The 27,974-nt window shown below is 59.3% G+C and overlaps 1 protein-coding gene across 6 annotated transcripts; it reads right to left on the bottom strand.

Annotated features, from left to right (window-relative positions):
- Positions 1–97: 97 nt before the first annotated feature.
- On the bottom strand, positions 98–27,974 carry TACC1 (transforming acidic coiled-coil containing protein 1). 6 transcript variants are annotated; one of them, XM_039714722.1, is made up of 14 exons: positions 23,651–24,626; positions 17,487–17,599; positions 11,149–12,142; positions 10,139–10,174; positions 8,542–8,602; positions 8,075–8,273; positions 6,275–6,330; positions 4,382–4,504; positions 4,120–4,196; positions 3,669–3,712; positions 3,407–3,567; positions 3,077–3,183; positions 2,378–2,498; positions 98–1,940 (listed from the first exon to the last, which is right to left on the bottom strand). In XM_039714722.1, exons 1-14 carry the CDS (start codon positions 23,710–23,712, stop codon positions 1,872–1,874), a joined length of 2,223 nt encoding a protein of 740 aa, XP_039570656.1. In that variant the 5' UTR covers positions 23,713–24,626; the 3' UTR covers positions 98–1,871. The 6 variants fall into 6 exon arrangements, with proteins under 6 accessions (XP_039570656.1, XP_039570637.1, XP_039570664.1 ...); XM_039714703.1 differs by lacking the exon at positions 23,651–24,626 and adding an exon at positions 18,042–18,334; XM_039714730.1 differs by lacking the exons at positions 17,487–17,599; positions 23,651–24,626 and adding an exon at positions 27,845–27,974.

Genomic DNA, 27,974 nt, shown 5'->3' with positions numbered 1-27,974 from the left:
GCTGTGACTGCTGTGTGCAGGTCAGGGCGCTGGGGAAGTGGCAAGTGGTGAAATCTTGAACTTCTGCAATTATCCATCAGCCCCAAGGGCTCAGGTCAGGGCGCTGGGGAAGTGGCAAGTGGTGAAATCTTGAACTGCAATTATCCATCAGCCCCAAGGGCCAGAGCCGTGCCCCGAGGAGAGACTGACCTCAGAGTGTCACACCTTGAGTGAGAACAGCACATGAGCATCACAGCCCTGAGCAAGGCAGAAGGCTGAGGGCTGCCACAGCCCCACCTGGGACTGCTCCTGCTCCTGGGCTCCAGCAGCACCATGGCAGGGCAGTGCCCCAGCCAGAAACCAGCCCTGAGCAGCCTGCCACCAGCTCTGAGAGGTGATGCAATGCTGCTTCCTCAAGAGAAAAAGCCAACTGGCCCAGAAATCTCAGGGTCTCAGGGGTTTGCTTGACCTGCACAGAGTCCCCAAGGGGAACAGAAATATCCTTGTTGATCTTATGGTTGAAGCTTTTTCACCAGCTCAGGAGGGGACATGTGGGGAGGTCAAGGGGGTTAAAAAGAAAGGGGCAAAAAGGGTTTTTCTTTTCTGTCAGCTGTGCAAAGGGTGAATATCCAGCACAAGCAACAGGTGCACTGCTTTGGGTGGTGTCAGCCACTGGCTTCTGTGACCAGTCTGTCACTGGGATAACTGGGGGTGTGGAGAACAGGCTGGCAAGCTGTGTGCTGGGGCAGGCTGCTGACACCTTTGCTTAAGTGTAGAATAAACTCTCTATATATTATATAACTAATAAAATATAATCAAGTGTATGGCTCTGGCTTAAACAGGTGTTTGCTCTGCATGCTCGACACAGGGAATTAGAAAATAGAAGGAAAAGAGCTCAATTCTGTTACAAAAAGGTAGCAGCAAAAAGGTTTGTGAAAGTGTTCAGCAGGCTGGGCAGGAAACAGTCCATACTGCAAATATTTCCCTTATTTCACACCTATCCATTCAAGGCAGAGAATCCTCCATCACTGCAGCTACTGCAGTACCCACGAGGCAGCTCAGGGTTCACTTCCTTCCTCCTGCAGCCTCTGAAATGGAGCCCTGATCTCACTGTGGCACAGGGAGGCACAGACACAGCCCTGGCTTTGCACAGCCCACCCAGCCCCTGCAGGGACCACGGGGAGGACGGAGCAGAACCAACATCTCCCCTGCTTCCCAAACACCTCTTGGTGCAGAAACCTCCTGCCTCCCCTCACCTGGACTCTCCCCGGGGAGGACTGAAGTTACTGCAGGTTTTGTGACTGATCAGTGCCCTGGGGGGAACAGGTCGTGCCTGACTGGAAGGAGTGAGCAGAGAGCCCAAGTGCCCACAAATGCTCATAAAGTGCACGAATGCAGAGATGTCAGCTCCCTTCCTCAGAGGCCGGCACAGCCAGGGACAGGGAGAGGCTGTGCTGTGCTTCACCCACCAACCAGACACCAGCCATCCCTGTGCCAGGTGCCCTCCCCAGTGCAAGAGCCAGCAGCTCCACCCCTGCCATCACCCACGACCCAGGGCAGCACCTGCCAGTGGCTGGACCTGTTCTGCTGAGCACGTGAGGACAATCAGTGACAGAGGGGACACAACCAGGGGGCACAGAGCCCAGGGAGGGACACACAGGCCCAGGCTGAGCACAGGATGCCCAGGCTGACTGCAGGGACCCCAGCCCGGAGCTGTGGGAAGCACACGGGGACAGTGAGGGGAGCAGCCCTGCTCAGGAGCCACAGGTCTGGCAGCCAGGGGGGCAGCTGGACACGTGAGCTTTCCTGCAGAGACTCCAGGGTAAGGCAAGGTGCTCAACGTCACGAGAGAAGCAGCCAAGTGCAGAGTGCTGGGCGAGGGGTGCTGAGGCTCAGTCTGACTTTCCCAGTTTCGCTATCAGCTCGTCGCAAATCTTGGTCAGCTCCTCAATCTCCTGGTTCTGGAAGAAAAGCGGATCTTGGGGACCCCTGTGGGTGGCACAGGTGGGGAATAACACCAGGGCCTATCTGCCATCAAGCACGTGTGGGAAAGGGCAGGCAGCTCCTACACGTGCCCCTGCAACAGCTCCTCTGTGCTCCGGGCACTGCGTGGAGCTCTGTGCTCACCCCTCCTCATCCCAGAGATCTGCAGCAAGCCAGCCCCAGCCCACACCTCTGCAAACAGGCACACGTAAGCCAGCAATGCCCGTTCTGCCCAAAAAATCCAAACCAACCCCACAAAACACAAAAAAAACCGAAGCAAACAAAAAAAAATATTCCAAAAACCAAACCCACAAAACACCTTCTGGACCAAGGACACCTCCGGCATCAACAGGATGCTCAGGGCAGCAAGAGGAACTGCTGGCAGGGCTGCAGAGGGCAGGGGCAGGCGGGTTACCTTCTGCTGCAGGGTTCTCTCCAGGGACTCCACCTTCATCTGCTCCTTGCGCAGCCCCGCGTGCAGCGCCGCGCTCTCCGCCTTGGCCTTGGTGCGCACCTGGGCGATCTCCTCGTTGGCTCTGGGGGACACAGGGGGCCAGAGGCCAGCTCAGGGGGCCAGAGGCCAGCTCAGGGGGCCAGAGGCCAGCTCAGGGGGCCAGCAGGAGCCCCACAGTACGTGCAGCAACTGCAGAGCCTGGCTCTGCTCGCCTGGCTACAACAGAGGGGGTTTGCCCCTGGTGGGACTGGATGAAACTGGGTTAATTCATCTCCTTGAGCCCCTGTATGAAACTCTGCTCTTTCAGGGCCAAGCTAAACCTGCTCAGCACCCACTTCACACAGGGTTCCACGTGCTGAGCCCCAGGGCTGTGCAGCCCCCTCGTGTACCACAAACAGGAGCGCTCTCTGAAAGATGGGAACTTGCTAAGTGACCATAAATAGACCCTGAACCTCAGGTTCTCCATTAAAAAGTAAATAAGCAGAGATCAGAGAGTGCATTCAGGGATTTGCTCTGCCTTGCTTAGAGACGCTTGAGCCCGAGGTTGTAAAATGCAGCTTTTCACATCATTCAGCTCCTGCCTTCCAGCCTCTGGAAAGCAAATGAAGCCGCTTCCCTACAAGGTCTTGAAGCACCCAGCAATCTCATGCATGACCTTACTTGTCTAATTTTTCTTCTGCGTGGACTTTCAGGGCCTGGTACCGCTGCTCTTCCTGCTTGACACGGGTTAGATAATCTTGAGCACATTTCTTCAGAGCTTCTTCATTCTGGAAGAGAAAATACATCCATCTGCACTGGGACTGGGCACAAAGATGAGATGATAGATACTGTTCTGAGTGTAAAAAAAAAGGTTTTTAAAAAACCCAACTTCTGTTTTATGCTGGAGCCCCTTATCCAGCTCAGCAGTATAGAAACATGGAGTGTGACTGCCCAGGAACCCTGTGACCAGGGACCTGAGCTGAGGGAGAAAGGCAAAACCAAGGTAAGGACCTTCTTAAATCCTTCCAGGACGCCCTTCAGGTTTTCATATCTCCTGAACAGATCTGACAGGGATCTCTCCACCGAGTTCAGGTCTGCCAGAGCCTGGTCCTTTTCCATTGTGAGCTGCTGCAGGTTCTTCTGAGATGTCATGTTTGTCCTCTGCTCATCCTCTGGGATGGAGAACAAACACCAAGGACACAGTGACTGAGTGGGGACAGCTGTGGCAGCCAGCTCCCTGTCCCACACACCTGGCCAGGTGACAGCACCTTACCTATCATCTGGGCAATGGTCTTTTCATACTCAGCCACGATTTTCCTTGAGGGAAGAGAAAACACAAACAGTTGAGAGGCCACTGAGATGTTGGGGCTGCCCCACCCATCAGCAGTGCTTCAGACCCAAACCTGCCTCTGCCACTGGGGCTGGCACAGCTCGGGGGATTTGATTTCTGCAGCAAAGGAACGAGGAGGACACAGCACCAGCACTGAGAGAACATAGACACAGCACTGAGAGAACATAGACACAGCACTGAGAGAACATAGACACAGCACTGAGAGAACATAGACACAGCACTGAGAGAACACTGACACAGCACTGAGACAACATTGGCACAGCACCAGCACTAAAAGAAATCTCTGCCAAGACACCCCACCCTGGTGAGGCTGACCTGTGTCACCCCTCACTGTGTCCCCCCTCAGCCCCCTCCTGCCCGGGGACACTTGTACCTCATCTCCAGCACTTCCTGCCGGCTCTCCTCGTATTTCTTCTTCCACTCGTTGGCCTCGATCTCCTTGGTGATTATCTGGGTTGCAGCAGACAAAGGACCCTTGGGATGTGCTCTGAGGGGTTTCCCCTCTCTGTCCCTGCAGGGGGATCAGATCCCCCCTCCTGGGCAGGGCAGAGCTGCCCCTGCTGCCCTGGGGTGGGGTCCAGTGAGGGGTCAGGGACATGAGGGACAGCCCCAGGGGACAGGGACAGGGCTGTTACCTCCTCTCTGATGAGCGTGAGCACCGCTGCCTTCTCGGACTCGCTGAGGCAGATGCCAGCCAGGGGACTCTCGCTCCTGCCCACGCTGGGGCACTTGTCCATGGAGCACAGCCCGGGATTGTCCTGGGGGAATGACCCAGCTGGGATGTCGGGGGGATTCTTTTCACGCCCCCCATCCCTGTTTTATCAGCATCTGCATTTCCCTTCCTGCACACACAGAGCCCAGAGCCTGCATGTGACACCTGGCAACCCAGGGAGGCAACATCCCAAAAGGGAGACCCACTAAGGGCCCAGTTCAGAAGGAGGAGACCCAACCCCAAGCACAGATGTGCTCACACCCAACTTCCCTTATCCCACGGCTGGTTTTAACCCCATGGGGTTAAAAATACCCCCAGCCTGGAGGGTCTCTGCTGACTGTGAGCCACAGGTGGGGGTGGTCTGCAAGGGTTTGGGTTGTCTGTCTCCAGCCTCTCCCATCCGTGGGGACAGCACTGCAGCTGACGTGCTCAAATTGCAGCTGGCAGCTGCAGGGACATTTCCTGGGCCCAAGGAAGCTGTGGGGGGAGCAGACTTCACCCCTCTGCAGAGCAGGGCTCCAAGGAACAGCCCTGCTCACCCCTGGTGCTCCAGGTGAGCTCTGAAACAGGAGATGCTGACACAGAGATCCTGGCACCCTCCTGGTGCCATTCTGGGTTCCCTACAAGACCAGGGGTGCTTGTACCCCCATTGCCCACTGCCTCCCTTGCCCACAGCCCAGCTCCTGTGCCCTGCCTGTGCATCAGTGCCACAGCCACAGGGGCAAACTGGGGGCAAGGCTCAGCCCCAGGTGCTGGCACTGCCCACCCCTCCTTTCACCACCCAGACGAGTGACAGCCGTGCAGCATCTCCCTGAGAAGGGGCTGCCATAAATAGAGAAGTGCTGGGAGGAAGGAGGCAGGAAACAAGAGCACTGGAGCACTTCTCCCCTGCCCTCTCCTCCCCCTGGCACTTCAGCTGCTCAGCTGGGGCTCGCCCAGCCCTTCACAGCTCTGCTGTGGCCGTGGCAGAGGTGGGAGCCACCCCAGAGCAGGTTTGGGGCCAGGCACCCCAGCAGAGATGAGAATCAGCCCAGTGTGCTTTGGCTGAGCCTCCTGCAGTATCTCCCAGCAGCAGCTGCACACCTGAGCACCTGCAGCACCTCTGGGGTGTCAGCAGCCTGCCCAGGCTCTGCTGGGCACCAGAGGAAAGGCTCACTTTGCCCCCACGTCCTTGTGGGGCTCAGCACAGCTAAATCTGCCTCGCAGGGGGTGGTTTTGCTGATGGTGCTAAGCTCACTGTCATCTGCTCGTCAGCTCAAGCAGCTTTGGCCGGGGGATGCTGGGCTGGCACGGGGTGCCCCCACAGCAGAGAGGTTTTGGGGCTCCTCGGGGCATGCCAGGGCTGTGCCAGCACGGTGGGGCTGCTGCTGGGCTGCCAGGGTCAGCGTGGCTGCAGGGCAGGGCTTCTGTGCCCTTCCCCACCTCTGCTGCCATCCTGAGCATGGCTGAGGATCCCTCTGGAAGGCAGCAGCACCAAGGGGCCCTCAGAGCCCTGGGCACTCCACGTGAGACACAATCTATTGTGGCAGCTCCCCACGGTCCCCTGTGCCCTCCCTGTCCTTCAGCCACCCTCTGCAGCCCTGGCTCTGCCCTGCTCCTGCCTGTCCCCAGCATCCCTCCCTCCCTGCCTCCCTCCCTCCTTCTTTCCTTCCCTCCCTCCCCACGAGCCCACCCAGGAGGGATCCGTCTCTGCCAGGCTCCTCCAGGCCTGCTGGGAAATCTCTGCTATTTTTATCGAGTCCCTGCGTGGGCTCGTCAAGAATTTTACCTCCCAAAGAAACTCGTTTTCAGAAAGGAGAAAGCGAGAGGCACTCACGGGGAAGATGCCAGGCCCTGCCTTTTCCATCTGCTTGCAGATCTCCTTTTCAAAACCTGCAGACAATGGAACACAACCTTTAATTGATTTGGAAACAGCACCCTGGGCACACACAGGTTTTCTGAGACTTAGGAGGGTACCTCTGAGCCTCCCCATGCCCTCCCAAAGAGGGGGAAGGTCTTTGCCCTTGCTGGAATAATTTTGGCTGGAAAAGCTCTCTAAGACCATGGAGTGCCCAGCAGTGCCAAGGTCACCATCAAACCCTGTCCCCAGGTGTCACAATGTGCACCCTGCCAGCCTCTGCAGTGGAAACCAACACTCCCCTCTGGTGGCAGCTCAGTGTGCCCGTGTCCCCAGGGCTGGGACTGCCACTCCTGAGGGGAGCAAGAGGCTCAGGACGTTCTGCACTGCAGCAGGGTGCTGGGGCAGAGCAGAGCACAGCCCGGGGCAGCCAGCCCCAACAGCCCCCGAAGGACCTGCTCCTAACAGCAGAGGAGATAAAAAACATCTCCCCGTCTGCAAGGAGTGGGACACCCCGACCTGGGGACACCCTGACCTAGGGGACACCCTGACCTAACAGGAGGGACACCCTGACCTGGGGACACTCTGCTTCACAGGACACCCTGACCTGGGGACACCCTGACATGGGGGACACTGTCTCACAGGAGGGACATCCCAATCTAGGGGATACTCTGTCCCACAGGACACCCTGAGTCACAAGAGGGACACCCCAATCTGGGACTCTGCATCACAGCAGGGACACCCTGACTTGAGGGACACCCTGACCTGGGGACACCCTGCCTCACAGGAGGGACACCCCAACCTCCAGGCACGGTGCTGCCTCACGAGGGGTCATTTATGGGCCACACTCACACAACTGCAGGCACGATTCATGTGCTAAGCAGGCAGAGAACAGTGTTTGGAGAGCTCAGCTTGGAGAGGAAGGCTCATGTAACACTGCACACTTCCCACTGCTCCCCTCCATTTATCCCACAGCTCCCATCCCTGCACAGAGCACCGTGCACTGCCCGGCCCTCTGAGACCAGCAGCAATAAATAAACCCTCCAGCCTCTCCCCTGACTGTCAGATTTTCCTCCCCTGAGGACAAAGGGCCGTTCTCCATGGAGCTGGCAGCCAGCACAGCCATCGGGAGAAATGATTAATGGGTTCCTGCAGAGGGGAGGCTGCAACCCCCCCCGTGGTGATTTCTCCTGCTTGCACCTTGGACTTGGCTATTGATTAAATGTCATGTTGCCTGGCTTTTAATTATTTTGTAATGGCTTGGTCAGAGAGGCTAATTACGTGGGAGAGTGACGGCAGAATTCCACCAGGAGCAATAATTGGGTCTGTGCAGGCATTATTGAGATCTCCATCAGCCACAGCCCTGTGCCAAGGCCTGGCAGCTCTGCTCCAGGCACAGGCTCTAAGCAGGGATCCTGCAGGCCAGGAGCCAGGGCAGGATGCTCTGAGTGCTGGACAATTGCTCTGCTCAGCAGTGAGCACTGCTGTCAGGGGGGCACTGGCAGGGAACCTCGTGCCTGAGCCACATCCCACTGCAGCACTGTGGGGAGAGTGCTCTGCACCCAAAGTCTAAATAAACACAGCCTGGACCATCATTTTCCATCCTGGAAACAGTGCAGGAAAGCAATGGGAGGTTCCATGAGAACCTGCAGCAGCCCTGTCAGTGTGAATAAACTCAGAGGAGGCTGCAGCAGCAGCTCCTTGCCAGAGGCTGCAGAGGCTCCCTGGCTGCAGTCACGGTGCATTCCCAGAGCTGAAGGCAAGCAGGATGCTCCTCACCTGCCTCTGGTCTGTGCTTCCCTGCAGACACGGGCACGTTGGAGCACTCAAAGTACTCCAGGTCATCTTCTGCCTCAGCCTTCTTCTCCAGCCCCGCTGGTTTCTGCGTGGAGGTGGTGGAGGCCAGCTTCTCCTCATCAGTGGCCCGGCCATCCCGGTTGGTAATATCTGGGATTTCTGAGATCAACACTCCTTCATCCTGCAGGAGCAAAGAAGGCAGTTAAGCAAGATCTGCGGGGATCAAGCTGCAGGTGAGCTGCTGGACACTTAAGAAAAGTGTCCAGAAAGCTGCACAGAAAGCTCAAAATCCACAGGCAAGCTGCTCCCCAGCAGCCCTCCTCCCTCCCTCCCTGCCCATCAGGAACTGCCCACAGGGAAGGTGCCAGCCTGAAGCTCAGCCAGCCCAGCTCTCCCTGTGCCCAGCACCCTGTGCCCAGCCCACAGCTCTGGGGTGACACCCCCCGTACCTGAGCGCTGATGTCCAGGACCAGGGGCTGCGCCTCGTGCTGCTTCACCTTGCAGCCGCTCCTGCAGGAGAGAGGAGCAGCAGCTGAGGGGGGTTCAGGGGCACTGGGGGGGAGGCGGGGTGCGTGCCAGGCAGCCCAAGCAGGGGGAGGCAGCACCAGCATTGCACCCACCGCGTGCCAGCACCCCACTCACCAGTGAGCACCGAGGCAGAGCGAGTTCTGGGAGGAACAGAAGGGACAGGCAAACAAAAGACACGACTACACCCAAGTTGGGTTTGTCTGGGAGGTGTTTATTCCTGAGGAAGGTAAGGAGCAGAGAGAGCAAGGACCCCAAGAGGCTGATGGTGAGAGAGGAACCGAAGGATCTCCCTCGCCCTGCGTGTCCAGCACCATGGCGCCCAGGCTTCGGTGCACATCGAATTTCTGCAGGAAGAACCACGTCCAGGCTGTCCCATGCCCTCTCCCTGCAGCTGGAAGTTTGTCTGGGGCTTCTCCACAGCATCCACATCTCCAGGTGAGTCAGGCCAGCACGGCCAGGGCAAGGTGCTGTGCTTGAACAAAGGCCCTGCCTGGAGGAATCGCTGCCCCTCGGGTGGGAAGTTTAGCCCAAGGAGGTCTTGCAGGTGGTCTCCTTGCCCTCCAGTGAGGAGGCTGTCCCTGGAACTTCATCCCATGTTCCTGAAGACCCATCCAGAGGCCACCTGGGCAGGGCTGCAGGCACGGCTGTATCCCCCTGCACCGGGCACCAGCAACGCAGGCACAGCCCGAGTGGGAACGTGGGTGGGACAGCACTTCTGCATCTCACACTCCACACTCAGGGATCTCCCAGGCTCCTGGCCACGTCTGACCCCCAGGAGATGCTTGTTGAACAGGAACAGCTCGTGTGACAGCCACAGCAGGGACCGGGGAGGGATCCCAGCCTCCAGCCACGGCACTCCCCACACTGGCAGGGACACAGGCAAAGGCTCGAGCAGGGCTGCAGCGAGCTGCTGCCAGCTTCAGGGGGCTGCCCCCACCCTCTGCAGCTGTGCAGCCCCCCAGCCCAGCCCAGCAGAGCACGAGGAGCAGCGTGGCACAGCACACGGGGGTTCCTCTGCACGCTGCCATGCACGCCTGGCTCACACCGAAGAACCAGGACTGCTTTCCTGCCTTGTGCCCTGCCACGAGCAAGTCAAACTCGCCACATCCTCGCCCTCCTTTCTGCACCCTGTCCTGTGCCAGGGTTTGGCAGATGGTTTGAGCTTCCCCCCACCAGCACCACGATAACAGCTCTGGATTGCACAAAAGCCTGCTGCCCCTCCATCAGCTGGAGGTTTTGAGCACTTGTCCACCACCAGAAGATGCTGCGAGGACAAGCACAGGCGTGTGCCTCTGGTGCAGCTCAGCCCAGCCCAGCCCAGCTGTTCTCCCTCACTGCCAGGCACTCACCAGGCCAGGCCACCCTGGGGACCCCGCCGAGGGCTGCGGGACACAAACCAGACAGCAGAGAGCACAAGTCAAAGGGCAGAAGGAGCCAGCATGCCATGGAGACCAGTGGGGCAGCACACACCCAGAGAGAGGACAAAACCAGCAAAGGAATACAGGAGAGAGTACTTACAACAGAAAACAGAGAAATTTCACTTGCTCAGTAGTCCTGATGCACCAAAGCACGGACAGGGAGAGAGACAGACAGATGGAGAGAAGAAGAGTGTGTGAAAAGACCTGAAGAAGAGTGTGTGAAAAGACCTGGATGTTAACTCTGCTCTGAGAAGCACGGCGAGCTGCCTGGCTCAGTCTTTGGGAAGGCACACACGCACACACACACACGGGACACTCTGATCCTGCCCTTGCTGCCCACAGCAGCAGGGTGAGATCCAAACACAATCCTCCCTGCCAGGGCAATACCCTGCTGCCTGTGCTGTTCCAGAGCAGAGAATTCCCTGCTGCTTCCCCTCCCCACTGGCTCTGCTCACCCACAGCCACACACCAGCTCTTACAAATTTTTTATCTACTCTCTGTAAAGTGTTTCCTGGACAAAAAACATCCAACACAGCCTGATTTCTGCCTGTGAGGTTTTCTTTCACTATTAAAACCCACAATCTAATTTTCTCACTGGAAAATCCAACAGCAGAGTGAGAGACTGCCCGTCCAACCTGTTCTCTTTCTCTGACATAAAACAGGAACTCGGTGGCAGCTCACCAAGAGTCTCAGCTGCATTTGAGCAAGCACACCTGCATCCCTGCACAAGCCCAGCAAACACATCAGCTCCAGCCTCCCCTGCGGGTTCCTCTGACACCACACCTACACCCTGACCCACCAGCTGGACCCCCAAGGGGTTTGCAGAGAGGTGATCCTGCAAGCAGGTGCCAATCCAGCCTTGCCCTGGCACTCAGGACACTGGCACTGCTCCAGAACACCGCTCCCTCTCCTCCCACTGACAGGCACAGGAGGATGAAACTGAGCCACCAGCAGAACCTGAGGTGCCCTGCAGCATCTGGGGCTCGCTCAGGAGGCACCACCAGGGCAGGAGCACCACCAGCACCATCACCACCATCAGCACAGCAGCTCTGCCTGCCCCTGGGGAGCACAGGGGGGCTGCAGCCCCAGCTCTGACACACTGGCACTCACGTTATCAGGCGTGACTTGGCCTTCTTGGGGGAGTCTCTGCCTTTCAGGGCATCGTCCTGCACCTCCAGCGTGTGAGATTCCAGGATTTCATTCAGGCTGTTGTCTGAGCAGGAGTCGGCGTCGGTGCTGCCGAGCGTCTTGGTGGGCTTGAACGGATCCATGGAGTCAAAGTTACTGGGGTCAAACTGGTAAGAGCCCTTGGGGAGAGCTGGAGAATTCTGCAGAGCTGAGCTGCCACTGAGGGAGCCCAGGCCAGGGCTGTCCCAGCCCGTGGGACCCAGCTGGGAGCAGCCCCGGGGTGGCTCTGTGGGACCCCTCTCTGCATCCCCAGCTGCTTTCTTGGGGGACTCTCTGTGTCTCTTCGGGGTCAGCTTGCTGGCTGGGATCCTGCTGCCCCTCCTGGGTGAAGCTGGCTTGGCCTCCACACTCTCTTTAGCCTCCGTACAATCAGCCCCAGGTTTTGGGACCTGCCCTGGGGCCTCCAGGGCCGGGTCCCCCCCCAGCTCCCCGGGATGGGGAAGGCGTTGTGGGGCTGCTGGGGCAGAGCTCTGCAGCTGGCAGACCCCTGCCACGAAGGGGCTGACACTCCTGTCATGCTGCTCAGGCTCAAGCTGGTTCTCCTCTGTGCCTTCATCTGTTTTCCTCCCCGGCGAAGGTGTTTTCCCCTTCCCGAGCTGCTCCTGGCCCAGGGCAGCAGCCCCCAGCTCCACCAGCCCCGTGCCAGGGTCCCCTCCTGGCATGGCCCGCTGCCAGGGGGCTGTGCCCACATGGGGCACGGGGGCTGGCTCCACAGCAGCGTGAGCAGGGTCAGCCTCGCAGCCCAGCCCTGCCAGGGGCTGCATCAGGGGTGAGTTGTTGGGGTCAGCTTCCCCTTTAGCATCCAAACTGGCTTTAGGGGCTCCAATCTCTGCTTGAGCCTCATCTTTGGGGTGCTTCCCAGGCGAGCTGTCCCTGTGGGTTTCCTCTACCAGCAGGTCACCATGGGCACCTGGCTCTGGAAAGATAAAAGGAGATGGTTAAAGCCTGACCTGCAGTGCACTCCCCTCAAAAGGGCTTCCTTCCCTCCTCACAGCTGCTCCGGGGTTGGGTTTTATGGAGGATCTACTGAGTCACAGCTTCCCTCCTGCCACACGACAGGGAGTCACTGCTCGCTTGGGCAGAGTTAAAAATCAGTGAGAAGAGTTCAGGGACACACAGCAGGAGACAACACCACAAAATGTGAAGCAGCAGGCCCCAGGGAGAAGGGGAATGGGAGGGTGTGCTAGTGAAGGAGCAGAATCTGGCTGCAGGAGGGATCTGGGGGTCACCCAGCACTGGGGCTGCAGGGCTGGACGTGCACCAGGCAGGAGAAGCTGCCCCACACAAGCTCCTCTCACCTGCAGAAATCCTGCTGCAGTCACAGCAGGCTCTCCACCCTGCTGCCAGCATCTGCTAAGGACAAATCCTGATCCATGACTTAATCACTGTTACTCCAATCCTTTCCCCTCAATCCTTTTACTGTTTAATCTTTTCTTTGACATCAGGGGATGGAGAAGATCCTTTATCTACTGGGGCACCCTGAAAGCTGCACCCACCGAGCACCCAGGCTTGTGCTGCAGGTGTGCCAAGGCACAAGAGGAAAACATCTGGTGCTTCTCCTGCCCCTCAACCAGGCTCAGACCCCTGGGGGAAGGCAGACAGGATGCTGGCGTGCCCAGCACTCACCAGGGAGCACGTGGAACCTGCAGCCCTCACAGGAACCTTTCTGGGGAGACACAACCAGCCACGTCCTGCAAGGGCAGAGCAGAACCAGTGCCTTCCCAAGGACCAAACTGGCTTGAAAACCTGTCTGCAAAGAGCAGCCTGCGTGATGAAGAGGAAATCTGCCTGTCCCTGCCCCAGCCCTGCCCTGGCACAGAGGGGACAGCTGCACAGGGGTCACCTCGAGCATCCCCCCTGTTTGGCAGGGGGACCCCAACCAGCTGCTCCCACAGACCCCCATCCAGAAGAGGTTTTTTCTATCACCAGGCATTTGTAACTGGCTCGTGTGTGCTGGTAACAGAGCCACAGGCTGGCAGAGGAACGGGGAATCAGGCACATATCTGGTCCCAGGACTAATCCAGGACGTGGAGCCAACAATCCTGACTCAGTTGATGGCTCGTGGTTAGCGTAATTGATCCCCCAGGATGCTAAAAGCCATGGAAATGAATCATGAGGGTCTGCGTCCTCCCTGAGACTGCAAAAATGCTTCCTCTGACTGCAAAAAAAGCTCCCTCCAAGTAGACGTTGCCTTGATGCCCCAGAAAATGCACCAGTAAACACAAATCCAGTGGATGAGTACTTGGAGTGCAGCCAGGAAACAGTCTGAGGCAGCGCCTGGCAGGCCTTCCCATCATTAGGAACCAGGAAAACCTCCTTCACAGACCCCAAAGAAAACTTTATTACACTTGCCGTGCTGCTCAGCTGTTTGAAGCCTTCCTGAGACAGCCCTGAACAGAAGAGCAGACTTCAAAGTCAGGGCAAAAGGACTATTGAAGTGCATTTTGCGTTGCCAGCAGAGGGTTTGGCAGCCGCCGCTCTCACAGACATGAGCCCATCCTGGTTTCTAACCCAAGCAATGAGTAATTACTCCTTGAATAACAAGCAGCCAGCACACAAGCTGCCTCTCCATGCCCTGGTGTCTGCAGTGGGGGGAGGAAAGGGGCGTGTGGCCGCAGCTCAGAATTGTTTTCCCACAAAAATCAGAGGAAGAACCCACCCAGGTTCTGCAGCTTTGTGATTGCCTTGTTTTCTGCACCCAGGGGTGCTCAGCTCCTCAGCCCCTCCTGCAGCCAGTCTGGGAGCTAAGGAACTGGGATGTACTGGGAGGCAGCAGGCTCAGGTGCTCTCTGATGGCTTTGGAAATATTTTGCAGCAGAAACGTCCCTCCTGCAAGCTTGGGGGGGTTCCCACAGTTCCTCCCCCTCTACATTTCTTCTGCCTCAAACACAGGAGGAACAATTACACAGGATGCAGAAGCAGCGGCTCTTGGGGTGCACAGGAAGAGCCAGGCCATGCTCCCAGCCCTGTGACACCTCAGTGCAGCCCTGGCTGTCCCCACCGAGCCCTCCCCAAGCCCTGCACGCTGCCTGCAGCTCTCCCTGCTCCTCCTGCAGCTCTCCCCCAGCCCCAGGCAGTCACGTTGGGAGCAGCCGTGCTGGCTCTGCACGTACTCCCTGCCAGGGAAACCAGCTTGTCCCCCACTCCTGCAGCTGTCCCCCAGCCCTGTCACTGCTCAGATCCTCCTTCTGGGCCAAACCTGTGCTGAACAGCCCAGGAGAAGGCGGGCTGGCAACCAGGGAGCAGCTCTGCCCCTCGGACCAGCCAGGCATCCCAGCAGATCCACACTGCAGCATCCCAGAAAGGTGTCCCTGAGGTGTCCTGTTCCACCCCTGGCACTGCACCCTGCAGTGGGGACAGCTCAGTCCCAGCAGGAGCATGGACAATGGCAGAGCACAGCACACACAGTGAGCCCAGGGTCTGTCCCAAACGCAGCACAGGGAGCAGGATCTCACCCACACCTGCTGTCCTGGCAGTGCTCAGGCTGCAAACCTGCTCCACATCCAGGTGAGTACCTGCAGGGGATGCTACAAAGTGAAAACGGGGATTTTTCTTTTTTACTTTCTAAAGAAACGCAGGCAGGACAGTCTGGCACCGCAGTAATAGACACGTTGTGCCTCTGCATTATAACTGCTTTGCTTGTCTGAAATTAAACACAAACACCGACTTAAACAGCTTTCCAACGTGCCATCCCTCCAACGAACCACTTGGCAGTGCTGCCAGGCAAAGGCTCAGAGCCCTTTCCCTGTGCCAGAACAGCCCCTCTGCTCTCCAGCTCAGGGCAGTGCTCTCTGAGTCACACTTCCCTGCCTCAGCACAGGATATCTGCCCCACACACCCAGCTCAGCCCCACAGCACCAACCACCGCTTTCCGTTTGTGTCTACCAGGCCTTGATCTATTTTTAAATCCATTCTGTAAAGAATTAGCATACCGGCAGAGGGAGGATGCTGCTAAGGCACCGGAAAACACGTGCCCTGCATCAGGGCAACGGCAGCTCCCAGCACTGCTGGCTCCACGTTTGCTGCTTCTGCTCATTTCCTTCTGCCAAATATCCACTGCAGACAGCTCGAGCAAGAGTGGGATGGAAATAGTCCCACCACTGCAGACAGCTCGAGCAAGAGTGGGATGGAAATAGTCCCACCATCCGAGACCACAAGAGGAAATTGAGTGATCCTGAGTGGGCACAAACCCTCACTGCAGCACCCCCAGGGATGAATTTTTGTCCCCAAGGACAGGGTTTGACACACCAGGTCACCTCTTGGCTGTGCGTGGAGCAGCCAGCCCTGGAGTCACAGCTTCTGTCATTCCTCACCCTGTTTATTCCCCTGCACAGCAGACAGTGCCTGCTCCTGGCTGTCCCTCAAGGCCAGGGGTGCTGTGCCTGCCCGTGGGCACAGCCCTGGCACTGCCCCCACAGAGCCCAGCAGGGCCAGCAGCTGCTCCCCAGGCACTGCAGGGAGCAGGGAGCAGCTCCCTGTGCTGCCAAGCAGCCACGACACAGGATTCCCGAGCTGCAGCCAGCCCCCAAGGGGCTGTGCAGCAGCAGAATGCAAAGGTGAGGCCTCAACACACGGATTGCACTGGTGCTGTGGCAGCCAGGGTGCCTCTGCACACTGCAAAGCCACCCACAGCCGGGCAAATCCTTTCTCTCCACCATTCCTGACAAAGTGAACAGACACAGACAGGGACAGGGAAGGGCTGGAGCCAAGTGTGGTGGCACCAGTTTGGCTCTGCCCGCTCTGACATCCCACTCTCTGCCAGGCAGCACAGAAAAACAGCTTTTGCTGGAGATCATGCCCCCATCTCCAGAACACTGGGAGCTTTGTGTGCAGGAGCAGATACTCCCTCGCTGCTGAGCAGGAGCTGCTCATCCCAGGACAAGGGGCACCCGGGCACCCCAGAGCCTGAAGCAATGTGCTTCCCTAAGCTGTGCCAGAAATGATCCTCCTACCTGCTAGGAAAGCCTTTATATCTCCCCCCTTTCCCAGGCATTATCCCCAAAGTAAAGATGTTTCTATCATCTTTTCTTAAAAGGATTATTCCAAGAGCTGTGATTACTGGAAGCACGAACAGAGCACTCCCTCCATCACAGCAGACAAACAGGAGTTTCCCACAGGGATGGATGAGCACCCAGATCCACCCCAAAGCACAGCAACACCACAGGAGATGGAGAGCCACAGCGTCCTCTGCCTGGGCTTCTGCACAGAAGGACCCCACAGAAGGTCTGGGCCGAGCCCACTGCTCTGAAAACAGCCCCACAAAAAGTTCCCAACCACTGCTGCACTGAAGGAAAGCACAACATTGCACATCAATACCAGGGTCTGCAGCATGAGGGGCAGGGAATGCTCAGGATGGCCTGTCCAGGACTGCCTGACCCACCACAAACTGCCCAGTGCCTTGGAGAGGCTCCTCTCCTGCACCCCGGGGCTCACAAACACCCTGGCACTGCCCAGCCACTGAGAGCACGTGGAAGGGAGATCTCCTCCCTGCCCTGATAACCCTCTGCGGGCTGCTGCAGCAGTGCCAGAGCTCCAAGGCTTCCTCCCAGCAGCACAAAAACAGAGATAAACACCAAGATCAGCCAGGGGCACCAGCACAAACCCCTGAAGAGGAGGGAATGGAGACAGTGGGGAGCTGGAGCTCAGAAGGCCGTGGGCTAATGGGGAGCCACACTCAGGGGAGCAGCAGCAGCGTGGGATGCAGGGATAAACCTGCAGAACAGCTCAGGGAATCCCAGCAAGGGAAACCCCATGCAACTAGAGCAGATCCCCTGCAATTTCTCAAAACCTGAGGTTTAGCAGCATTGAGCTCTTGCATCTTTAACAGCAGCTACTCAGTGAGGACACATCTAACTCCAAGGAAAAACGGCCTGTGCAATGAAATCCCCAGCACTGAGCAGCCTGGGGGACACAGACCTGGCATCCTGCCACTCCTGTGCAGGAGCCAGGGGCGAGGGACACACGAGAAAGGTCCCAGCAGCAGCCAGGGCAGCCCCCAGGCTGCAGAGGAAGCCTCAGAGGAACGTTTAACTGATAAAGCAATTCAACAGCACCCTGGGATTCCTCCCGGTGAGCCCATCACAGCTCTTTGTGATGGGCAGCGCCCAGCCCAGCCCTGACATTTGAACTGCCCAGGCCATTAACCACCAAAAGTGCGCCAGGCATTACTCAAAGTCAGAGAATTTGACTCCTGGACCCCACCCTGCCTTCCTGCCGTGGAGCAGAGCACCAAGAGCAGGAGGAGCACGCTGGCTCTTTACCTTGGGTCCCGGCCTCAGGCTCCGGCGATCCCGGTGGCTCGCAGAACTCCTTGAGAGGCGAGCAGCTCGGTGTTTCTGCTTCGGGGGTCTCAAAATTATCAGTGGAGTCCGAGCTGCCGAGGAGGGGGGGAAAAGAGTGAGGAATTACTGCTTTCAAGGCTACCTGTGAAATCCTCCACAGCCTACACGTCCAGCCAGGCTGCAGGCTGCCCATCCGGGCCGGCCTCTCGCTCCTGTCCTGCGGGACGTGCTAGCAAAAAAGGGAGAGCAGGTGAAACATCGTGGCCAGCAGCGCCCCGTGCACCCCAGCCCTGCCGGCGGCCCGGTCGCTCCCGGGCTGAGCACGCAGCACGGCCCCTCCGAGGACATGCAGCCCCGCAGCACATCCCGCACGCCGCTCCGGAGCGCAGCATCCTCCGGGCAGCATCTCCCGGCCCCCCAGCCCCCGGCAGCCAGGCAGCGAGCGAGGGGAGGATGGGGAGAGAGCCGGGGAGGGCGCGCCCGCAGCCCCGCACGGATGCGGGCAGGGAAGGGAAGGGGCCGCGGGTGACTTGCCTGAAGCCGAGGGCCGAGCCCCCCGCCGGCGGCTCCTGCTCCTCCTCATCCTCCTCCTCGGCAGCACCGGCCCCGCCGTCCCCCTCCTCCTCGGGGCTGCCCCCGCCCCGCACCGCCGACCATGTCCAGCGGGCCCACTGCACCGGCGAGAGGATCTGCCAGGCGCTGAACGCCATCGGCCCCGCTGCGCTGCGCTCCCCGCCGGGCTCACTGCGGCCCCATCGCGCCCCGCTCCGCTCCGCTCCGCCCGGGCCGCCCCCGCACCGCGCACTGGCGGCGGGGAGCGCCCGCCGCCGGGAGGGACCGGCACCGGCCCCGGCCCCGCGCCGCCCGCCGCCCCTCCCGGCCCGGGGGGTGACAGCCCCCCCTGGTCCAGCTGCCAAATTCGCCGGTTTCTGCCCAAAGGCGGGGCTGGGCACGGCGCTGGCACCCCCGCCTTCCTTCCCGCAGGGAGCCCCCCGTGAGAGGGCAGGGAGCGGTGAAAGCAGATCCCGGTTTATCCCACATCTGTGCGGCTGCACCTGTGCTGTCACAGAGCCGGCAGGACGCAGATTCTTTCCACTCTGGCGTGCCCGAGAAGACCCCAGGCGGGTGGGGAACTGCCCCGGGGGGCAGGCAGCGCCCAGGGACCCTCAGTCCCCCCAGGAAGACTCGGTCCCACCGGGAAGGCTTGCTCCTTCCCAAGGAAGGGGGCTTTCCAGAGCCGAGGAGCCAAACACGGGGAGGGAAACACCTGCCCTTTCCATTTTCCAAGGAAACACCGGCCTCCACAGCCCTGGCTGATGCTATATCCTTCCGTGGCAGCAAGTTTATTTATTTATTAAACCATTGTTTAAAAATAACAGCCAGCAGTTCTCACAGAGATCAGCCTTGCTGGCCTCCCTCGGGAGCTTTCCCTCAGGAACTTCTCCCCTAACGGCGGCTCCCACTCCCAAATTCATCACTTCCCACACGCCTGCTAGAGAGAGGAGGATAACATTACTGACACAGCACGGGCAGGAATGCCCAGGGCTCGGCTGCAGATCTGCCACGGGCACTGGTGCTGCTGGCTCCGGACTTTTGGCAGCTCCCCGGAACCCTGACTGCTTCACCCCGGCGCCAGGGATGGCCTCGGGAAGGGCACACAACTGTCCTGCTGTGAAAGCAGCCTGGCCCGCTGCCGCTGACTTCACCAAGAGCTCACCAAGGCTGAGCCACGGCTTCCCTGTGAATCATCAGCCAGCTCTGGGGGCTGGGAATGCCTCTGCATGGCCAGAGAGGCCCCCGGGCCACAGCAGACCTGTCCATCTGGTCTGGCTGCCTCTGGAAGCTTCAAAGGGCTCGGTACTCACCGTTGAGCATCTCAAATAACCTCCCTGCAGGGATCCTTTCTCCAGGCCTCCCTCTCTTGGTGTCCTTATTAGGTATATGTGTCATTCCTGTGTGCTTTTACTGCCCATCCTCTTGAAAAGAAAATCTCTTACCCCTTTCCACAATACTCTAAGCTTCCCCAAAGGCTTCTCTGGGTGAACCAAAGCTGAGGTGCTGCCAGTTCCCACCACGGGTCAGTGGCAGGAGAGGCAGTGGGCCCCAGGGAACAGCTCAGCCCCTGCACCACGCTGGCCCCACATCCCCAGGGCTTGGGGACAAGGGACCCTGCACACTCCCCTGCTGCCAGGTTGAGGACACCGAGCAAGAGGGGACTGACTCTTACTGAAGCTTAGCCAAAAAACCACGAGTCTGAAGCAAAAGCAGAAGCTCAACATCCTGTCGCCCATGGCTGCAGAGCACAGCCCACTTCCCCGAAGAGGCAGAGCTGATTTCTGCAGATGAATTTTACATCAGATCCTCAGCGTGAGCCGCGCTGCAGCAACACGCTGCAGCCTGACCTCATCCTCCTGCTGCTCCCGCTTCCCCTTCCCGCCTCCCCCTGAACCCAGGGAGCAGCAGCAGTCGAGAGCAGCTGAGGAACTCTTCAGGGACCTCACAGGGGAACGAGAAAATGCAGCAGGAGCAGCAGAGGCACTGGCATGGCAGCAGGGACGAGGCACCTCCACTGCAGAGGGAAGGAGCTGCGTGTGACAGGTTGACTCCTACAGCTCCTGCTGGATGAGGAAACTGGAGCACATGAGAGCAGGAAATCATCAGGACCCGTCCTTGTGCAGGCTGTGCACACACACGGCATCCAGCGAGGATCCCAATCCCACCCAGCACCCCTGGAAGGAGCCAGCAGGAACAGGATCAGCAGGACTGAGCCAGCTGCCTGCAGAGCTCCTGACTCGCAGGGCCCTGGGGCAGCAAGATAGCAGAGCAGTGCAGGGGCAGAGCCTGCTTCCACCTGCTGCAACCGAGGAGCAATTAAGAAAATGCCTCGAGTGGCATTTTCCAGCTTGGCACCTGACCCAGCCTGGCAGCAGCACCGGCTGCAAATCACCAGCGAGGAGATGACCTGACTTTGTCAGGCACACCGGAGGCTCTGCCTGCCAAACGCCGCTTGGCACAGTCAGCAAACACATCTCTGCAGAGCAGGGAGGGTGCTGACCTGCTTAAAAACACCTGCCAGCAGTTTCCATCCTGGCAGAGAGATGCAGCCCACACAGGCAGCAGCTGCACGGGCTGTCCTTGGCACGGCTGTCCCCTCCCTCTCTGCTGTCACAGGACTCTCTGTGCCAAGCCCTGCACACACACACGGCTCAGAGACAGGGACGTGCAGCCCACAGACATCTCTGGCTGTGCTGAGCTGCCTAAAATCCCATCCAGGGTTCTCACACTGCCTGCACTTCCCAGGAGGGGAATGCAGCAGCCCCTGCTGCACAGAGGACAGGTGGAACCCCAAATATTTTGGAACTAGAAGAGCCCTGTCATCACAAAAGCTGCAAAAAGGAGCAAAACCTTGCTTAAGCTTTTCATGTTTATCCTTGCAGGAAGCCAGCTGCATCCAGGGATAACAGCTCTCATCCAGATGGGCCTTCCCTTCACACTGGGGATGAACTTCCTCCTGGCAGTCTGAGAGCAGAGCCTCTGCCTGACCCCAAAAACACAGCGTGCACAACTGCTCTCGGTGTCATAACAGCTCTCATCCAGATGGGCCTTCCCTTCACACTGGGGATGAACTTGGTGTCCCGCACCTCGGTTCCCAGGAAGGGCACAGGGAATAACGCTGAGGAGCAGGAATCACACAGCCACACCTGTGGCGTGTGGAGCTGCAGTGCCCCAGGCCACAGGAAGGCGTGCACCTGGAATTTCCCTTCTCAGCCCTTTCACTAGGCAGAAGAACACCTATTTCTGGCTTCGGAGCTTTTCTGGGCATGACACAGCAGCCAGAACTGACATTTCTAGCTCAGAAGCAGATCTTTTGTGGGGTTTCATTTCTCCTCTCCACTCCTGTCTCTGCTCCTCTGCAGTGGGGCCTTTCACTCCCCTGCCAGGACCTGCAGGCAACACCAGGATGGGACACAAGGACAGCAGGGGAAGGTGGCAACAAACCCAGAGATCATCACGCAGAAAAAACCACGAATCCATATTTCACTGCTGTGTAAATCCCCCCACCCGCAGCTTGTAATAAGCACCTTATCCACCCAGCATTTATCTCCTGCAGGAGAGGAGGTCCAAGGTGTTTCAGGAGCATTTTTCTGCTGCTGCGTTTTATTCCGACCTATTCTATTGCTCAGGGATCAGCATCCCCTGCGTGCGGCAGCATCCGGAGCATCCCGGGCGTTCCCCAGGTGCGGGAGCATCGCGGTGTGACAGCCCCGGGGCATGTCCCGGGCTCGGCGGCGGCCCCGGGAGCCCGGCGGGCTCGGGCGGGCGCTGCTCTCGCTAGAGGGCTCCCCAGGATGGGTTTCGAGCGCTGCCGAGCTCTCCGGCCCCGGAGCGCAGGGCTCCTTTTGCTCCTCCCGACCCTGGCACAACCCCAGCCCGGACACCTCTGCGCGGACCGAGCAGAACGACACCCCGGAATTCAAGACAACCTGCTCCCATCTCGGGCTCTGCCATCTGCCCCAGAGCACAGAGGGAGCTGGAATGTCGCAGAGGAGCCCCGGTGTCACCCCCTGCGGCAGCGCTGCCGAGCTCCAAAGCCATACCCAGCGTGGGACAGCGCTGCCGAGCCCCTCAGCTCCCCCGGGACCCTTCCCGGCCTGGGATGTGACAGTTCCCATCGCTGCACATTCCATCAAAGCAGCGCTACAGAAATAGAAATAAAGGACGCAAGTGTCACACACGAGCCTGGACAGCAGCAGCCTGCCCCGGGCTCCAGCTGCCTTTCCCCACCAGACTGCCAGCAAATGGATAAATACAGACATTTGTGGCTGCACTGAAAAGGACCGATGGGATAATGAATGCTCTGCTATTCCTGCGTTTTAAAAATGCCAAGCACAGCTTAATCTCGCTGATGCACTCGTGTGGGTGCGAGCTCATTTGAAAAGGAACAGGCTCCAGCCCCATTTCCACACTGAACACAAGCAGCTGCCTTCATCATGCAGCTTATTGACTCCCCCTTCAGCTCCTTTGCTCCCTTTGCTAAAAATATCTGAGCTATGTGGCAGGAATGCTTTTATCAGGTGCTTGTCAGGCCTCAGATCCCTGAGTTTACTCCAGACTCCGTGATTTTGGGAAATGCAGGCAGCACCCTAACCCATAACCTGGGCAACCAGCAGGAATGGGGACAGCAAAGAGCGAGGACAACAGCCAGGACAGGGACAGGGACCAGGAACATGACAAAGGGCAGGAGGAACAAAACAAAGTTTGCTCAAGGTGGAGCAAACAGGTGGGAAGGAGAAGCAGCTGAGTCCAACGGGGCAGAAAGAAGCAGCTCCAGCCACGCAGGCAACACTGGCACAGCTTTTCCACCTGAAAACACCTCTAATGTCTAGGCAGGAGATGAGTGCAGGAAATAAAGGAAGGACCGAGCAGTTACAAGGGCAGAACACACTTGTTTTCCTTGTCTGAGCCCACTGTTTGCAAACACACAGCCTCACAGGGTCCCCGCTTAAAGAAAACACGTCTGTTCTCAACAGTGTTTTGCTTGATTCGCAGATAAGATATTTCCACTTTTCCTTTTGATCCCAGCAAGCGTCTCCCCTTCCCAAGTGTCTCCTTTTCAGTTCCCAGCGCCCGAGCAGCTGGTGGGGAGCAGCTCCCCCAGGCCAGCCTGGGCCCAGCTCCCCCAGCCCAGCCCAAGCTCCCACAGCCTGCAGACCACCACCAGCTCCCCCAGCCTGCAGACCCCCACCACAGCCCGGCCCCAGCTCCCCCAGCCCAGCCCAAGCTCCTGCAGCCTGCAGACCCCCACCAGCTCCGCCAGCCTGCAGACCCCCACCACAGCCCGGCCCCAGCTCCCCCAGCCCCAGCCCCCCCAGCCTGCAGACCCCCACAGCCCCCACCTCAGCCCACCCCACACCCGGGGGTCCAGAGGCAGCCCAGCTTCCCTCGCGGGCTGAGCTGACACCAGGGATGGGGGGTTCAGGTGGGGAGCGAAGTGCGGCGGGGGAGGAGGACAGAGGGGAAGGGAACTTTCTCCCCGCAAACCCAACCTCGCTCTCCGCTTTGCCGCCTCCGGCGCGGCGAGCCCGCTCCGCTCCCACGCGCGGGGGGACGGGACCCACCGCGGACCGCTGCCCCCCACTCACCGGCGCGGCGGGGCCCGGGGGTCCCGGGGGGCTCGGGGGGCCCGGCTCTGGGCCGCCCCCATGCCCGGCTCGCTGCCGCCTCTCCGCCGGTCCCGGCGCTGCCTCCTCCGCGGGCGGGAGGCAGGGAGGGAGAGCGGGAGGAGGGCGGGGGCTCGGCCGGGCTCGGGGGGGGCTGGGGGCGGTGGGTGCCGCTCGGAGCCCCCCGGACCCTCCCCGGCTGGGGAACCCCTCTGGACCCTCCCCGAGGGGCAGAACCGCGAGCCCAGCAGGAGCCGGGCGGATGCGGGGCTGGCACGGGGCAGGAGTGTGGGAATAATTCATCCACGGAATGGTTTGGGGTGGAAAAAGCCCTGGAAAAAGCTCAACACTGAATAACCCAGCACTGCCCAGGCTGGCGCTGCCCCGTGTCCCCAGGTGTGACATCTACAGGTCTGTTAAATCCCTCCAAAAATGGTGACTGTGCCCGCGCTGGACAACTCTTTCCATGAAGGAATTCTCCCTGCTGCCCGAGCTGAAGCTGCTCATTTAGCAGGTCGTTATCCAGGTGGTTATTCAGCCACCAGCACAGCCTCTCATACTGCACATTCAACGAGAAATTGGGGTCTGAGCCCCTTGTCCAGGGCACCTGATCTCCGTCAAGAAGCCCTGATAAAGTGCTGGGGTAATTTCTGCCCTGAGAACAGCAGAACAGCCCCTTCCCAAATGCTGCCCTGCAGGGGAAGCCAACGAGCCAGCCCCGATGTTGGGAGCAGCCAGACCCCTCCACGGGAGGAAGATTTAAGGTCGCATTTTAAAAGCTCAGAGGTGACCCTGGTAAGGAAACGTCCTGGTTGGCGTGCTGATTAAAGTGCCTGGGAATGTATCCATGTCTGACAACACTTGAGGCTTTTTACTTTTGAGAAACTGAAAACTGGAATATTAATCTTTTTTTTTTTTTTTTCGCTCCTGTCAGGGTGTTCTGGCTGGAGCTGCTGTGTTTTTTGGCAAGAAAAGTGTCAGTGCCCTTGCAAGCTCTCACCTTCCTAAAAAAAATTTAAAAAAAAAACCCCAACCAAACTTTCCTTGGATGAAAAACTTTCCAGGCTCAACTGCCCTCCTGCCTGTGACGGTGCCCAGCGTGCCCTCAGCTCAGCCATGCACAGCCACGGGGACCCCTCTGTGTGCAGGGGGGCTCCCACAACACCCCGACCACCCCAGAGCCCCGAGATGCCCCCCGGGAGGGGCGAGTGTTACCTGTGCTGCCGGCGAGCCAGGGGAGCAGTCAGGGGCTGTGATTGTCACCAGGCTGGTCACCAGGGCTGGGTCAGGTGACGTGGGGCCCTGCCTGCTGCATGAGGCCAGATAATCCCTGGCAGCGCTGCAGGAACTCCCTGCACCCCACTGAGCAGCCCGGGCACTGCTGGCACCTGCCTGCACCACTGGTGCCACCTGCACCACTGGTGACACCTGTCCTGGGGTGCTGCAGCCACCTGGCACTGCACCGCAGCCACGTGGGTGAAGGGAAAGCCATCAGGAAGTGGCTCTGAGCGTGGCACAGGGACAGGTCTGCCCCAAACCCAGCCACAGCCTGGCAGCCCCTTCCCCTCCTCTGCTTTCCCTGGGGAAACTGGCCAGAAGCCCCAGGCCCTGGTGGGTTCTGGCAGCAAGTGCAGAAGGTGAGGAGATGACTTTTGGGTTCCCAGGCCCAAGATGCAGCCCTTGGAGTGGGTTTTGGACTGCTCTGCCTTCCTGCGTGGGCTGTAAAGGCCAAACACTGCCCGTTATGTGCCGTGTGTCACTGTGTGCCTCCTCCCCTTGCAGCCCAGGACACGCTCTGCCTCTGCTCATCCCTGCTCTGGGGGAACAGCCAGCAGTGAGCTCTGGGAGAGGATGTGCAGTCCCTGCCCCTGTACATCTCTGCTCTGGGGGAACAGCCAGCAGTGAGCTCTGGGAGTGGATGTGCAGTCCCTGCTCTCTTCATCCCTGCTGGGGGAACGGGCAGCAGTGAGCTCTGGGAGAGGATGTGCAGTCCCTGCCTCTGCCTCTGCTCATCCCTGCTGGGGGAACAGCCAGGAGTGATCTCTGGCAGTGGATGTGCAGGTTGGGGGAATGGGCAGCAGTGAGCTCTGGGGGTGGATGTGCAGTCCCTGCCTCTGTTCTGCTCGTTCCTGCTGGGGGAACAGCCAGCAGTGAGCTCTGGGAGAGGATGTGCAGTCCCTGCCTCTGCCTCTGTTCATCCCTGCTCTGGGGGAACAGCCAGGGGTGAGCTCTGGCAGTGGATGTGCAGTCCCTGCTCAGCATCCTCCTGTGGAGTCAGCGTGCCCAGGGGCCAGGCTCGGGCACGGGCAGAATTCCCAGGGCTTGGCCCTTCCATTCCTGCGCCTTTGGTTTCAAAGGAATTTCCTCCAGCCATTTCTGAGTGCTGCATTTGGATGGGCCAGGCTGGGACATCTCCATCTGTGGGACAGCAGCTGCCAGGACCTGCCTGCACTCCAGGCTGGGGTGCTGCATCCAGGCTCCAGCAGCTCATCCCAGAAATGAAAAAATGCTTAAAATGCTTGCACCAGGCTTTGCTGAGCTGAGGACTGCTACCCAGCGGCAGGAATTCAGCATTTCCTGTCAAAGTGCATCCTGCAGGAGCAGGGGTCTAAACTGGTGAATCTGAGCAGGAGCCAAGGTTCAAGCACACACACATTACAAAACAGCATTCAAAAATCCGGGAAGGGCCCACGGACGCCAAGTAAGCCAGGGACAGGCGGCGGGGGACACGGCAGCGCTGAGGCTCCAGGCTCGGCAATTTCGGCCACAGTCCCCACCCTCCTTGGCAGGGTCCCACCCTGTGAGGAGTAAACACACACGGATTGCTGGGAAACTGCTGCCTTTCCCGGCAGACCCTGGAGGGAACGTCAGGAGGGGGAAGGCACCAAAATTAAATGACGATCATGTAGCACTCCAGCAGAGAAAAAACCAGTTTCCAAATCCAAGAACCCTGAGGTGAACCCACGTGGTGACGTCCTTCACCACACTCCCCAGAGCTCCCTCAACCTGACAAACTGGCAGAAAAAAACCTGATTAAGCTTTTCCCAGCTCCTCAGGACAACAGGATCAGTGTCACCGCCTTTGAGCCACATCCTGGGCCTCAGAGCAGTGACAGGCGATGCTCAGACCCCCAGGAGTCCCAGAGCAGCCCCCAGCCCCACCTGGGGCTCTGGAGGTGAGCAGAGCTGCACCAGAGGCTTTACTTCCCAGCTGGGACAAGTGTCACAGCACCTTGAAGCAGCCAATGTCACAGCACCCTGCCTGAGAGCTGCCACTGCAGGCAGGGCTGGGTGCCCACGGGGCTGGGTGCCAGTCACACAGCAGCCAGATGTGCCCCAGCTGTGAGGTTCTGCTCTTCAGCAGCAGGACTCGGCTCAGGTGGGGCTGCTGCACCCCGAGGAGCACTGGAGCTGGCCAGCAGCATCACTGTGGCCTGCCAGGGGCAGCTGGGAATAATTATCCTCGTGCTAATTCCATGGAAATTTCCATGTGCCTGGGAAAGAGGCAGCCAAGCCCTTCTGCTGCCCGGGGCAGAGGTTGGCAGAGGTTTGCAGGGTCTGTGACTGAGAGCCCGGTCTGTCACATGGATGGCGTTTGTTTAAATGCCTCCTTGGAGCCACCAGCTGCAAACCTGCCCGGAGCTGGCAGCACCAGGCTTCGAGGGGTACCTGGAGCAGCTCAGCCGTGCCCTCCGGTGCCGGCAGAGCAGCAGCACAGCTCCTGGGACAGGGAGAGCCCTGCCTGAGCCCCGCCAGCTGCCTCGGAGCTCTGGGGGCATCCCCCGTTCGCGAGGGTCCCGAGGGAGGGCAGGCTGTGTGAGCAGCGTGCCAGCACACATCATCCTCCCGTCGGGCTCCTTAGCAACCCAAAACAGAGCCACAACAGCGGCCTGGCGGCGGATCGCACCGCGGGGCTCTGGAGGAGAGCCCGGCAGGTGCCGGTGCCCGCTCTGCCCGGCAGAACACCGTGAGAGCAGCTCCCTGGAGGGCAGACTGGTGCTGGTGCTGTCCAGAGGTGCCCTCCAGGCTTTGCCATGGCAGGGGCTGCTGGAGCCGGGGGCAGCCCCGCACCTCGGGCAGCCCGGCAGCGCTCGGTCCCTGCTCTCCTCCTCCCTCCAGCCTGGGTAGGCGAGCTCTGGGGGAGCGCCCCAGCCCTCAGCTCCCTTCTCCTCCCTACCTTTGCAGCTGCAGGCTTGTCGCAAGCTCTGTCACTCTCTGCCACCTGTCCCGCGGCTCCTCGGACAGCCGCTGGCGTAGCAGCTGCCTGGGAAGGAGCGGGGAGGAAGGAAGGGGATGGAAAAGGGTGG

This window comes from Passer montanus, unplaced genomic scaffold, assembly GCF_014805655.1.
Source record: "Passer montanus isolate IOZ18808 unplaced genomic scaffold, ASM1480565v1 scaffold101, whole genome shotgun sequence".
Taxonomy (NCBI): Eukaryota; Metazoa; Chordata; class Aves; order Passeriformes; family Passeridae; genus Passer; species Passer montanus.
Note: the sequence above shows the minus strand (reverse complement) of the source record. Positions and strands in the feature narration are given on the sequence as shown.

Bases quoted from the DNA above. Each gene is read 5' to 3' on its own strand.
- TACC1 (XM_039714703.1), bottom strand. From the start codon at position 18,217: ATGGCGTTCAGCGCCTGGCAGATCCTCTCGCCGGTGCAGTGGGCCCGC. The intron at 8,603-10,138 runs GTAAGTACTCTC...TCTCTCCTGCAG, and splicing joins AAATTTCTCTGTTTTCTGTT to GAGCGGCTGCAAGGTGAAGC. The intron at 8,274-8,541 runs GTACGGGGGGTG...TTGCTCCTGCAG, and splicing joins TCCTGGACATCAGCGCTCAG to GATGAAGGAGTGTTGATCTC.